At 42.7% G+C, this 14768-nt stretch overlaps 1 protein-coding gene across 1 annotated transcript in view; it reads right to left on the bottom strand.

Moving 5' to 3' along the window:
* Nucleotides 1-1019: 1019 nt before the first annotated feature.
* The window catches only part of SNX9 (sorting nexin 9), an 88688-nt gene continuing 74939 nt past the window's right edge, over nt 1020-14768 (bottom strand). The window contains 7 exon segments of the mRNA XM_082634047.1: nt 1020-2670; nt 3974-4065; nt 6147-6261; nt 8119-8208; nt 9329-9405; nt 12035-12112; nt 14595-14698. Of these exon segments, the coding sequence (XP_082490173.1) occupies nt 2623-2670; nt 3974-4065; nt 6147-6261; nt 8119-8208; nt 9329-9405; nt 12035-12112; nt 14595-14698 (604 nt within the window). The 3' untranslated portion in view covers nt 1020-2622.

Below are 14768 nucleotides of genomic sequence, written 5' to 3' on the forward strand. Positions count from 1 at the left end.
TGCTTCTTTGTCCTGCTTAATCGCCTGGCCAGTCCCACTGCTCCAGCTGTTCCCAGTGAGGAGGGTTGGAGTCCGTCACCTGCTGCAGGAGAGGGGTGGGTACAGACCATCTCCCACTGGTCATGGGGACCAACGCTCATTACTGAGGCTGGTCTCACTCTGTCTCTTCTTTACATTCCATCCAGAGCCTGTGTGAGTTGTGTGTTTCTTGGTGACCGCAACACTTGCAAACCTTACAGGGGGTTGACGTCCTGGACCTGGTGCTTCTGGGGATGGGCAACCAGTGTCACACGATCGATAAGTGGACTGACCTTTTCCTCCACCATGCCTTTACCTCTCCTCTCCAGACACTTATCTACTAGTTTTACATTGTCAAGATTTATAAAAATTATAAATTATTCTATAATTAAAGCTCGTCTGTGACAGCTAAAGGCCCTGAAGGCTCAAGTCACACGAGGAAGTGGCCAAGTGCCGCGGGAATGGCCCCCACTCCTGCGACACTGCCTTCTCCTCCCAGCCCGCACCTACGGCCTCACGGGGAGCTCCCCGCGGAGTGGCTGGGGAAGAGAAGACGGGGCCTGGGTTCTGCCCGATGTGTGGACACCGCCCCCCAGTGGACAGCTGCAGAGCCACAGCCCCTCCATGGACACCCCTGAAGGACAAGGTGACGGAATTTACACCACAGAATTAAGATATGGAGTATCAAGAGAAGTAAACCTCACGTAAAGAATGAATACACACATCCCGTAGGTGCTGTGTCTCTAGAGAACCCTAACACACTGGGCAGCAGTAAGCAGTGTTCTTACTGCTCTCCAGGTGACTGTGACATGCTTCCCGGGTTGAGAACTCTGATTTAAGGAACTAGCATTATTAATTCATGTCACGAGCAGCAAGTTTTAGGGCAAAACTCATTGCCTGCACTCTTTTCAGCAGCCGGCAACAAGAAACAATTATAAAAAAAAAAAAAAAAAAAAAAACACACGAAAACACCAAAAGTGTTTTGAAAAAGTGCTTGAGAATTTACTGTACAGTTTTTTAACAATTTATTTATATGTTGGCTTCTACATGCTCTTACATTTGTGTAAAACATTTATACATATTCTTTACAATTTGTACATACATTAAATGGCTGTAACATAAACACTGTTCTATGAGATTTTATAAAAGAAAAATCAAGTAGGGAAAATTTCTTATAAAACATTAACAAAAAACCCGTGATATTGAAGAACAAGAAGTTCTCATATTCCTGTTCATTGGATTTCCTCTGGTATTTATTTTTTGGTTTCACTTGATTTGTGCTGGCCCGAAATTTCCATTTTCTATCATGTAACTGTCAGGTCAGAAGAGTGAAAGCAGGGGGAGAGGATGCAGTAAGGCAGCTGTGCAGGACGCCGACATCTGCAGGAGGGAGACCGTGTCTGCGAGTGTCCAGATTTAAAGCTGACACTTTGCAAAGATCCTGTTTGGCTTTATGCCATGAAGGGAAGTACTAGTGATCAGGAAAATTCTGTCTGAAGTTTAGGATACAGTCGGGAACAACATCGCTCTGCGCTTTTTCTCAAACGTAAAAGCTCGGGATGACCGCACATTATGCGGGCTGCCACCCTCCTCAGCCCCTAAACTTCTTCCATTTGGGGGGCCGGGAGAGGTGTGCTAACCTGTGCTTTATCTTTTCGGGTAATTCCCACTGGGCCCGCTAGTCTAAATCAGATCAAGCGGCAAATCTCGCTTTCCCCGGCATTTCTCACAAGGTCTCACTGAACACGGAGACTTAGAAACGAGTGGAAGGCTCACTCGGGAGGTACGTCTACCCACAGGGCCGGCGCTCCCGGGCGCGGGGTCAGCACAGCCGCTCCTTCCCCGGGAGCAGAGGCAGAGTGCGTCCCCAGCTTTCTCGGTGAATTCTTCCAGCCTTACCGGAGCTCGGGAAGAAGCCTGAGGAGGGAGGCGCTCCTCCCAGCAGACGGCACTTCAGGGTAGTGGGCGCAGGGGCTCTGATCCCGGGGTTCGGCCAAGCTTTGTCCTCTGAAGGGACACGTGCGTCACGGGCACATGAGGGGCCGCAGCCCCAGGAGCCCCTCTTTGCTTTCTCTCTCCAGGAAATGTAAGCACTTGAGTCATAAATATCTCAGCGAAAGGCCTGTAGATCTTCCTAAATAGACAGGAATCCCAAAGGGCTGAAAAGAGTTATAAAAATATACAAACATATATATTTTCTACTCTGGCATATTTCATATTTTTAAGAAAGCAATTAGTAATTATCTGACCTTGGGTAAGAACTGGAAGATCGTGGGTGACTCATAAATTACATTTTTATGTAAAGTATCAGCGGGGGAAACCCCTAATTTTCCATTCGAAATTCTGACAACTTTAAGTACTTTCCAAAAATAGACAATTTCCTTCCATTGGTTTAAATAATGGATGTGGAAATGAACAAACGACTATCCCTAAAGAACTGATGCATTCAGGTGCTTAATAAAGGAAATGCAGTTTTTTCCAACTCTATTTCTTTTTGGTTTTCTTTCTTTCTTTCTTTCTTTTTGGAAGATGGAGGGAAAAAATTAAATTGCGTTGCCCCAAGTCAGAAGGAAGCACTTCGGCGTTTCTTCGCGTTCGTTCTGCCTACATCACCGGGAAGCGACCGAGGGCCTGCCTCAGCTTTTCCGCAATCTGGTGAAAAACAGAACAACCGTGAGACATCTCTCCCACCGTGACTTCATGGCCTCTATTATTTCCACGTCTTCTGAGTTAAACATGGCAAAAGTTTCAAATCCTTGAACTGGTCGATGCTCCTAGTCTCGCCAGCACCTACCCAGCCTCCGGGCAGTGGGGAGGCCTTCCTAAACCCCGGCCGTGGTGGTGCCCGGCTTGCAGGAAGCCCCCGCTCCTTCCTTCCCACAGCGCAGCCGCTGCCACGCTGTGCAGCATCGTTCCTAGACCATCCGCCTGTCCTCCAGGGATCCGGTCTCCGTGCTGGCCCAGACTCCCCTGCCCTTGCGGACACCTGTGAACTCCTGAGACTCGGCGGACGAGCGGCTCCCCACGAGGCCCCGCTGCTGCTACACAGTGTGGAGACAGGATGCACCTTCAGCTCGTCTCTGAAACCAACTGTTTCCAACACGCAATGGACAATATGCACAGAGCACATCAGCCACAGCTCCCTTCCAAGAATGACTGTTGGAGAGACACGTGCGGCAGTGTCCACCCACAGATAAGATGACGTGTGCGTGGATGTGGGCCTGGGGCTTGCCTATCATTATCCCTGAACATACATGAGATGACACCATGGAAACAGCGGAAAACTTAGTAAGAAACATGGCAGCCAACACATGGTCACTGTGTAAGTTGCAGTATTTGTCTTCGATGTCTGAGTTTCCATTTATTCAATACATGCTAGATCTTTGTTTTCTGTACACTCTGGTAAATAACAAAATTGCTATGCAGAGGTACAAAAGTTAACATTTTCATTACTGGCTCCTGAGTGAAAATATCTAAGGTTTCACCCTCCCTCTCGTTTTTGTTTTCTTTCTGAAATTCCTCTGGTACACTGCAAAAACCTCACTCACAAACAAAGCCAGTCTGTGCTGTCCTGCATGGTGCCAGGCTCCTTCCCCAGCTGAGAGCCGGCAGGGACAGCAGGGTGACCTCATCTCATTCACAGTGTTCCCTGTGCACAGAGGGGCTGGAGGGAGGGAAAGGGACCACACAATAAGGGCTTCTTGGGGCCTCACCACCAGCATCCAATAATCTTCTTCTTAAAAAATTAAACCCCCTTTTAACCCAGTGTTATTCAAAGGAAAAGGCAGATTTGATTAAAAGAGATGGGAAAAACCCCTGCTCAATATTTAGCCTCCTTTGGTTTATTAGTTAGGGTTAAAAAATACAAGCAGATTAACTTCATAGGGTCAACGTATGTGAGCAGGAACCCTGACCTCCCCGTGTGCACAGAGGCCTGGGAGCAGGGCTGACTCACCGTCTCGTAGAACTGCACCTGCTGCTCCAGGTACAGGCGGATGACGCTGTTGTAGTCATAGATCCGGTTACTGTGGAAGTGATTCATCTCAGCTACAACCAAAACCAAGACATCAGTCAGTGCCCCCCAGACTTCAAACGACCACAACTGGTGTCTCTGCTCGGCTATGATTAATCATCAACCGATTTAATCTGGTTGGCCCGTGACAGTTCCTGACAAAATGCTAGAAAGAGCCTAGAAAAACAATGTGAACAGTTAATGGCAAACAACGCTTTCCCGTAGTTGGACAATTACTGTTGATTGGCATGTTAAATCCTATAAAGCCTAATACAGATAATCACCCAAATGGCACCCACTGTTTGACCAGGAAACCGACTGGTCTCACCGTCTACAGATGACTGCAGTTCAGGACGTCAAGTCTGTTTGCAGTGGACCTAGCGAGGCGCCCGCTGGCTGCCATGTCCCCTCCTGCACAGAGACTGCCCAGGCAGGTCTCCTGAGGGACTCTGAAAAGCTGGGCAGAGGAGTGAGACGTGAGCAAGGCCCTCTTCAGAGTGGAGCCTGGTGCTGCTGAGCACCAGGGCTGCCAGAACTCGGGCTCTCTCCAGGCAGAGGGTCACACGCCCATCCTTCCTGTTTGCGGAATGTACCGATTCAGCAAATGAATCCCATCTCTAACTTTGCCTCTCAGCACCCTCACCCCATCACCAACTCTGGAGACGCCTCCTTATCAGGGCTCCTCATCGCCTACCCCCCCGCACCCCGCCTTTTCCCTTATACTCCACACCTACAAAGCCAACTGCCTGCATAAATTCCTACAAAAAGCTCACTGTTCTGAGTTTTATGTTGTTATCTGAAGTTGTACAAAGCTTCTCGTTTATTTATTTGGATAACCCCAAACACAAGTTCAAAACCAACTTCCCCGTTTAAAACCCTTCAAAGCCCAAAGCTTCAGTCAGGCTTCCCTGTTTACTTCTGGATGCCTTTCACGCATTTTTCCCTTCTCCCACACCTTCCCTAGTCCTGAAGGATGTCCTTTAGAAAAGCCCGCCAATACCCTTCATTCTCTCCCCTAGCACCTCATCTTCTTCGGGTTCTCAAAATCTCAGACGGCAGGAGCCAGGTCTCTGGTCGGGCTGTCCGACTAACGTCAGCCCCCAATTTGCACCCACCCTACCCCGGCCCCGGTCACTAGCAAACCCTTTCCCTTGAGCAGTGCTTTTTTGTTTGTTTCATTTTTCCATCAAAACCTTTTAATGGCTTCTTAATGCCCACAGCAAGTCTAGACTCTTCTGCCTGGCTTTCGAGGCCCTCCACAATCACCAGAATTTTTCCCCTAATACTCTCCAAGTGTGTTTCATTCCCAAAGGCCAGTGACCTAATCTGGTACCGTTATTTTGTGTGCTTTTGTTCATACTGGAACATCCTTCCCCTTCCTCCTTTGCCCACGTATGTTCTATCCAGCCACCAAAAGAGGAAAAATCCATTCACTGCTCCTATCTGCTGGAAAACACTCAAAACATTAATATTTTCTCTTTATTAACAGTCAAACTATGCCCAAAATGCTATGTTCAAACTCCCTTCACATTCTATGGTCTCGGGGCCTGGAGGTTACATGCTGCTGAAAGCTGAACGCTGGAATCTAATCTGGATAGGGGCTGATATTAAAGGTTATGAAAGGAATCTTCAAGGTCTCCAAGAAATAATAAAAATGTACAGGTTTAATCAAGCTGTCACTCATAGTTATGTCACGTAAATGCATGAAAAAGTAAATAAATATTACAGCTTTTCATTAACACTGGGATCCTGCAAACAACAGGCTTATGAAGATACTTTGAATCAGTTCTTATTCGTTGTTTTTTTTTTTTGCGGTACGCGGGCCTCTCACTGTTGTGGCCTCTCCCGTTGCGGAGCACAGGCTCCGGACGCGCAGGCTCAGTGGCCACGGCTCACGGGCCCAGCCGCTCCGCAGCATGTGGGATCCTCCCAGACCGGGGCACGAACCCGTGTCCCCTGCATCGGCAGGCGGACTCTCAACCACTGCACCACCAGGGAAGCCCAGTTCTTATTAATTTAACTGCTGTTCACATCGGAGTTTCTCCCCAGCAAGGAAGATAGAAAATTTGCTGAGAAAAAAACCTCCACTAGTTAGCCACAGACCTTGCCTTCTTACCTTGCAAAGCGTAAGACATTGTCCCAACACGTTTCACCATGTTCTGTTTGTCCTGTGGGGTGATCTTACTGGTTGCAACAAGTTTATCACTTTCTTTCACTTTTTCTATTGCTCCCTGTGAAATACAAAATGCAGTGGTATCAATAAAACGCATCTAAAAAGATCAATTATTAGTTTAAAATATAACAAAGCTAACATATTCTATAATTGACTTGCTACTGAATAGGAAAATGTCCCCACAAAATAAGAACATAAGGTAAGCATCTATATGTAACTTCCTGTAAGTCACTTGGAAACAAAAATGTTGCTATTCTTGCAAAATATAACTTAGCTGAAAGCTACTATTTTATGCTACCACAGAGCAGAAAATTAAACAGCGCTCTCTTTCTGTAATACGTATAAGCCATTGCCATGATACGAGTAGTAGGTGATGGGAAAACAGGCACTGGGTTCAGGAAGTCATCCGATCCAAGTGAGTCTAGCATATGCGCCGGGGCACTGTGTCTCTGTTACAAAGTAGAGTATTTCGTAAGCTGGTGCCTAAGTGCGCTGATCATAAGCTTTACTGTGATTTCTGTAAGAGGAACTAATTTTAAATTAATACTTAGACGGAAACAGGTGTAAAAGTTGCCGAACATTTCCCGCGCCAGTCTCATCGCACTGCTCGCTGGCACTGTCTGCAGAGCATGAATCAGGCTCCCCGCCTAGAACTCGGATGGCAGCACAAACTCCTACAACATGCTAACTGTTCTCAGATTTTTCCTGAGATTTTCATTTTCATTTTATTTATTTTATCCCCCCTCCCCCCACCGCCAGTTTTACTGCAGTATAATTGACAAATAACACTGTATTAGTTTAAGGTGTACAGCATAATGAATTTGATACATAGTTATAATGCAAAATGATTACTATGGTAAGTATGTTAACATCCATCACCTCACTGAGTCACAAACTATTTTCTTTCTTGTGATGAGAATTTTTAAGATCTACTTTCCCAGCAACTCCACTTCTGGGTATATATCCAAAGAAAACAAAATCACTATCTCAAAGAGATATCTTGCACTCCCATGGTCATGGCAGCATTACTCACAATAGCCAAGATATGGGAACAACCTAAGTGTCCGTTGATGAATGAGTGGATAAAGAAGATGTTCTGAGTTCTATACGAAGCTATTTGAAGTTGCACAAAGCTTACTTACCTATGCTACCCCTTCATGATACTTCAATTATAAAGCCAAATGCTAAAATGCCCACTTGCCAGGACTGCTAGGATCACAGCCCGGGCCTTTGTAGAGATTCTCTTAATAAACCCAAGTATATCACAATACTCTAGAGTACTACAGTTGATAAAATACCCACAGTGATGAAGTAGTACACAGATTTTGAAAGAGAGAGAAAAATTAACAAGAATCAAAATCTGAGGACACCCCAATCTTTTATTTAGTTTAAAAAAACCTTTATGATGGGAATTATATAGTTTCCTTTTTATTCATATAAACATATAAAATTGATATTGACCATTTTGATTTTAATCGGGAGACCCTTCGTCAGGCTCGGGGTCAGGCTCGGGGACAGAACAACTTACTTCATCTGGACAGGAAAGGACCTTTGAGGACCAGCACACAGGGTCTCACTGATGAGGGAAAGTACCATTCCTGACACTGACTTGAATACCAAACACCACGATGATTATGCCTGATACCTGACCTAGGTATATCCATAAAGGAGTATTTATCATACTTTAGGTTCTCTCGAAATAATCGTTTTATGGAATAAAAGAAACTAAAAAAACTATCCATGTATCTAAATGTGTTAGGACCTCACTATGTATAAATACTCCAAGCCGTTCCAGCTGGTTCAGAGACCAGCTCCTGACTGGGGGGGCACTGAGGGTCAGGCTCACGCAGGGGGCGGTGCGCCTGGGCTCTCATTCACCCGGGATGTCGTCTGTGAACTTCTATGATCAAGTTACCTTGTGAGCGCCAATAATGTCAGGGAAGCAGCCAAGGAAACCTTTATATTCATGATTACATTCCATCAGGAAATGGAGATCTTTCTTTGGCTGTAACAAGACACAGACTGGTTATTATTGGCAGAGGAATTCAGACAATCAAGGAAGAGAAAACTGTTATATCTGAGGACTGTATCAGCCAAATCCACCAGGCACTACATTAAGTTACTGAGTGTCAAGCATTCAGCCTAGTTTTCCTATAAGAAAATAATCCCCAAGAACTATACTCTCATCATAGGTTGTGAAGAAAATGATAAAACAGAACATTTTTAGGTTGGTTGGTAAAATTAGCTATTTTGAGGTGGCCCAAAATACAACATTGTGAGAAAAAAAAACAAAACTGGTTAATACTGTACATTTACATACAAGCAAATAAGACCTTATATAGTTTAATGTCTAAATTTTAGCAGAGAATAAAAAAATTTATTTAAAATGTGGTAACCATTAAAAGTGGCAACTTTAAATTTTTCTGTTTTTCTAGATTTAATTTTTAATAGTTATGGTATGCACAATTCTAAAAATGTATCTTTTTTTTTTTTTACAAGTATCAGGAGAGTAGTTAATGACCACATGAATGTACATGCATACAAACATATATTTCAAGTCATCATCTGAAAAAAAGGTTTTTAAATTTAGGGATTTGAAACAACCTGGATGGTTATTCCCCTTAAGGAAACTTATTATCTGTTATCTATGAACATAATTGAAATCAGGCTACTAAAAGCTCCAATAAAAGCCATGTGTCTAAAACAAAACCTGCTCCATGCCGGGAACTGCACCAGGGGCTTTCTCTTTATTAGCTGTTGGATCCTGAGATCTTTTCCAGGTAGGTGCTACCATCGCCATTTACCAGACCAGGAAAGGCTCAGATAGGCTGAGCAAGAGTCCGAACAGGGACTTGAGCAAAGCTTTCCTGTACGTTTTAATCCTCTCATGGCTGAGAATGGATTCAAACCATCAACACTGGAAGGTATTTAGGTTTCCTGATAATGAATTTATCCATTACTTTAGCTTAGCCTAAGAAATACTATCACCCAATGTAATTAACAAAGATACATAGGGATAGAAGAGAATAGCCATTTGGAAACTTTGTCTTAAAACAGGTTTTAAATTAAATATGTGGATGAGGTAGCATAAAGTCTTAATTGGAATTGTGTGGTTATGTTAATACCTGTTCTGCCACAAGACTGGCAATTTCTTCGTAAGTCTTTCCTGCTTCTGTTATTGCGTCATTGAGATCTGTTTCACCTGAAAACCATTACAGTTATATGAGTGGTTATAACTTATTTTATTTTAAAAATTTATTATGGAAAACTTCAAACTTTTAAAATCCACAGAATAGTATAACTAGCCCCCATTTACCCATCGCCCGACGTCCCAATTAACGGCTCACGGCCTATCTTTTAGTCTCCTCCCTACCTCTCCCTTTCACTGGTCATTTAACACTTCATCCATACATTTTACCTAAAAGATAAGGACTCTTTAAAAAATAAGGACAATACCAACCTCACACCTAAGAAAAGAAAATTGTTCCTGGTATAAACTGTCCAGCCAGCGTGTAGCTGCTTGGTATCTCCAATCAAGTTGGCTGCTTGAATCAAGATGCAAAGACAGCCCACATGGCATAGAGCTGATGTGTTTCCTACGTAAGTTCTTTCCCCTCCATCCTTTTTTCTTGCGAATTTCTTTTTGGGAGGTGTCTAAACCAGGTCATGTACCTCGGTACCACAGTCTGGGTTTTGCTGACTGAGTCTCGGTGGTGACAACACAATCCTCTCCTCCCTGTATTGTGTAGCTCTTTTATTTTAGTGCAGGTTTGCAAATTGGTGCTATTCTACTTCTATCGCTCCTTTATTAGCTGAAATACTTCTATAAGGAGAAACTTGCCTTTATCAACTTTTTGGTTACCTTGAGGTATAGCAATAGGAAAAGCAGGTTAAATGCTTTTTTCTCTCTACAGTTTTCAGAATAGTAAGTTGATTCTCTCCTATCCTCCAAATGTAACTGAGATTAGCGTTTTAAAAAAGTATCATTGCAAAGTCTGAATTTAAACCTATTTGATATGCTACATTCCACAGCAGTTATTATTTTCAGTAATGCTCAAATTTTCTCTTCATTGGACAGTGGAAGGCTCTTCAAACTGACATCTGAGTGCTTCTGCTAGGAGCTCTCATTTATTTCAGGGGAACATAACGTTTAGAAACCGCCATGTGGGTGGTTGTAGGGGTGCTTCTTGTTACTGGATTGGATAATTGTTTCTAAGCCTTTCCAGTGAACAGAGTCAAGCGTGTATCTGTTAATCCCAAAGTCCTAATTTATCCCCTCACCTCTCCCCTTTGGTAACCGTAAGTTTGATTTCTATGTGTGTGAGTCTGTTTCTGTTTTGTGAATAAGTTCGTTTGTATTGCTTTTTTAGATTCCACATATAAGTGATATCATATGATATTTGTCTTTGTCTGTCTGACTTACTTAGTATGATCATCTCTAGGCCCATCCATGTTGCTGCAAATGGCATTATTTCATTCTTTCTTATGGCTGAGTAATATTCCATTGTATACATGGACCACACCTTCTTTATCCACTTATCTGTCAGTGGACACTCAGGTGGCTTCCATGTCCTGGCTATTGTAAACAGTGCTGCTATGAACACTGGGGTGCATGTATCTTTTTGAATTAGAACTTTCATCTTTTCTGGATATATGCCCAGGAGTGGGATTGCTGGATCATATGGTAGTTCTATTTTTAGTTTTTTAAGGAACCTCCATACTGTTCTCCATAGTGGCTGCACCAATTTACATTCCCACCAACAGTGCAAGAGGGTTCCCTTTTCTCCACACCCTCTTCAGCATTTATTATTTGCAGACTTTTTGATGATGGCCATTCTGACTGGTGTGAGGTGATACCTCATTGTAGTTTTGATTTGCATTTCTCTAATTAGTGATGTTGAACATCTTTTCATGTGCCTGTTGGCCACAAGATGCTTATCTTTCCAGGCCTGGGGTTCCTCATCTCAAAAATGAGGGGCCAGACTACAAATCCTCTAAACTCCCACCCAGACTAAAAGTTCTGATTATAAGACACAATTCAGCCAGGCCAACAAGAAATATTCATATATGGGAGCCCCAGATCTTACATTTTGGTTAGACACTAATTTCTTCTTCCTGAAAATACTCAGACACTGACCTCCAAAGACATGCCTTCCCTGGGTATCAGGATAAACACTATGGTGAAAATACTAAGTCTATCATTTCTGTAAGTGATAGGATGCCCTCAAATTGAACAGGTGCCACTCACCTGGCAAATACTTTTACTTCCTATCTGCTCCACAGGCCAAATTAAGAAAACATAAACCAAAATATAAAAGAAAACAGCTAACTTCTTCTCGTAAGTGTTGTCAATGGAGATGCACGATGAACTCAAAATACCACAAGTAAGACATACGATATGGGATAAGTTGAAAGCAATTATGAGTTATGGAGAGACATAAAGCAACATGAACTTGTTACTCAGTAAAAATTTTTCCTCCAAATACCTTGATAAGATCTGGCTTTTGACAGTCAGACTTGACTTCAGAGTTTGGCAGAGAGATGAAGCAAGGGCAGAGTGTCACATACCACAGTGGCCTGTTTTACTAAAACACAAGAGCTATCTGAGCCCAAGAAAGGCAAAGAAGCTAGCAAGGAAAAACAAATTATAACAACCCACCAACTTTCTCAAAAGTAGTAAGGTGAGGTTGCAGAAGTCCTCAGGGGAGCAGATTAAACTTCACTGACGAGGGTGCTTAACTGCAGTTATTGTTTGTTGACAAGAGCCTGAGGAAGCCGGTCTGTGTGGATAAGACACTCAAGGCCCAAAGAAAAAATAAATAAAGATGTACCTTGATAACCACTAGAGCTGAAGACTGTTGCTAAACTCTGTAAGGCCTTGCCTATCTTCTGATATTCCTTGGGTAATGCTGAAAGAGAAAAAGGAATAAATCATTAACTAGTCCTCTGAGCAAAATGAAATGGATCCAATTATTTTCTAAAAGTACTATCACAATAAAAGAAATTTGAAACGATTCAAAATAGTCTATTTTCTTAACAAAATATTGATGTCAAATGATTGTTTTTCAAAATTAATGATTGTTTCTTCTATTAATGTTTTTGGTTTTAAATTAATCAATTGTTCAATTAATGGTGGGCACTATTATTATGAACACCACCACTACCCACATTCTCATTCACTGAATGAACTCAAAGTGCACCAGGAGCTCACTTAGAAGATGACGTCTAGGTTAGAGTCCTTTCACGTATACTACCCCAACTTGATCGTCACAACAACCCCCTCTACCAACGCAGGTGCACCATCTTCATTTCATGGTTTAGGAGAATAAGGGTCACATGGCTAAATGGTGCATCTGGCACTTGTGATTCCTAATCCATTGCTTTTCCCACTCTGCTATGTACGTATGAATGATTATTTGCAAAACCAAACCAAAACTGAACGCAATGGGGTGTGCAGAAAAATGGCAGTGGCACCTCACAGGATCAGGGAGGAGGGATTTTAGTTTTCTCATCTGTATAATAATAAGATTAAATAAACCACCTCTAAGGCTCTTTCTAGTGCTAAAATTCTAGGCTTCTGGGATCACTTTGGAGAACTTTCTAGAGAAGAGTCTCATATCTTAGGCTACCTTTTTTGCATCTATACATAGTCCCCTGAAACACATCTGCTGCCTTTCAAAAGAAACCATTACTTTCATTTGAAGATAGTGTTATATTAATAAAGAAAAGTGATTCAAATGTTTCTTTAAAAGAATCTAGGCCACAGAAACTTGACATATGGTCTATAAGCTGTAATAATCAGGAAACACAAATTCAAACTATATTAGCTTAATTTTAATAAATTGTTCACCCTTTTGTAACTCAGTTTTTGTCTCTATACCAGGGGTTAAAAATGCTTGTCATGTGCTTCACCATGTAGAGTGTGTGCTAGATTTCTCACTTCACAGATTAGGAATTTAAAAAAATTCTTTTGTGAGAAAAAAGAAATTATGCCTGAATCAAATTCTAAACAAAGTACTTCAACCCCCTTTCCCCGCAAAAGAGAGCAGCCTAGAGTTACTACTATTTCATAAATTTGGCCCATGGATTTTATAGGACATGGAGCTGACCAGATGTTAGACATAAGGGATTTGATTCTTTAAAAGAAGCCATAATCCCAGATTTTTTGTGATCTCCTTAAAAAATCTTATTGTAATATTTGCACTCACTTAAATTTTTCTTAAAAAAAGGGAAACACATTGTAAAGCAATTATACTCCAATAAAGATGTTTAAAAAAAGGGAAACAGCTGAGTTTACAGTTAAAATTATTTAAAAAATTAAATTACTTCATTTACATTTTAGAGAAGTGTCACTCCCCTTTTTGCCCATGCGTTATTCCCTGTGACCAAAGGCTTGAAACGGATTTTGTTTTCTGATGTTGCATTTGTATACGTTATGTTTTCAGGCTCAGTTCTATTTTTAGTATTTCTTTGCCTTGGAAAAGGAGCAACTGTTATTACTCCTGGTGTCTGCCCCTCAAGCATGAACAGCTGGTACACGACAAATGGTTCTGTTGATATAAACTATCATGTGAATGGTGGAGGGCCATTCAGTGTAAGGCCTGGCTTTATCCTCCAAAGGGCCAGATAGGAAATATTTTAGGCTTTGTCAGGGGGCAGGTTTCTGTTGAAAGTACTCAACTCAGCCACCCTCAACATGACAGTAGCCAAGGCCTGATCCCCACAGCTGGACACTTGACTGTGTGTGCTTCTCTCCCGGCCTATCTGACGCCAGGGTGGCGTGGGTTTGGGGAATACAGGAAAACAGGTCAGCAGAATGACGGTCTGCAAACAAAGGGAAGGGAGGGAGGTCAGGAAGTTCTTCAGGATGTAGAACAGCAGGCAGAAAGCAAGGGCGACAGTGCCACGTTCTTCTCAGCAGTGTGCCAGTCTGACCCATGTATGTACGCACTTTCTGCTATCACCTACCACTGGTTTTGCCTAAAAATTAGAGCTTTAGTCAAATATACAACTTACTAATATTCATCCATCTTACCAAACGGATGAATATTAAAAAATAAAATCATGAGATTAAAAATAACCACAGGCACTTTCTAAACATGCAGAAAAGATTAATCTTCCACAGATGACAAACCCCAAATAACTGGAAATATTTAAGTGAACATGGTGTTTGCCACAGGAGTTCTTGAACTGGCTTTGTTTGAGCCAATTTTCTGTCGTTTAACGAGGGTTGGGAAGTGAGGTTCCTCCAAGAGCTGTGGCTATGACATCACTTTGGTTCACTAAGCGCATTTCTGTTTGAGGTGGTTAGGTTCCCCAGGGTGACGAAGGCCATAGCGGAGGCTGCACCACCACCTACAAAAGCCAGCAGCGGCCAGGGATGGCACTCACGTCCTGTGCACCGTTTCCAGTGCTCCTGCCCCACGGTTAGCAGCTCCTTCACACCATCATCCATGGCTTTGGTGAATTTACCAACAGCATCACACTTCTGTTCTCTGTGGGGCAAAAACATGAGGAGGTGGGTCCTTGACTTCACTATCAAACATCCAAACAGTACGAGGTGTA

This window comes from Mesoplodon mirus (assembly GCF_964341445.2).
Source record: "Mesoplodon mirus genome assembly, chromosome: 10".
NCBI classification, from domain to species: Eukaryota; Metazoa; Chordata; class Mammalia; order Artiodactyla; family Ziphiidae; genus Mesoplodon; species Mesoplodon mirus.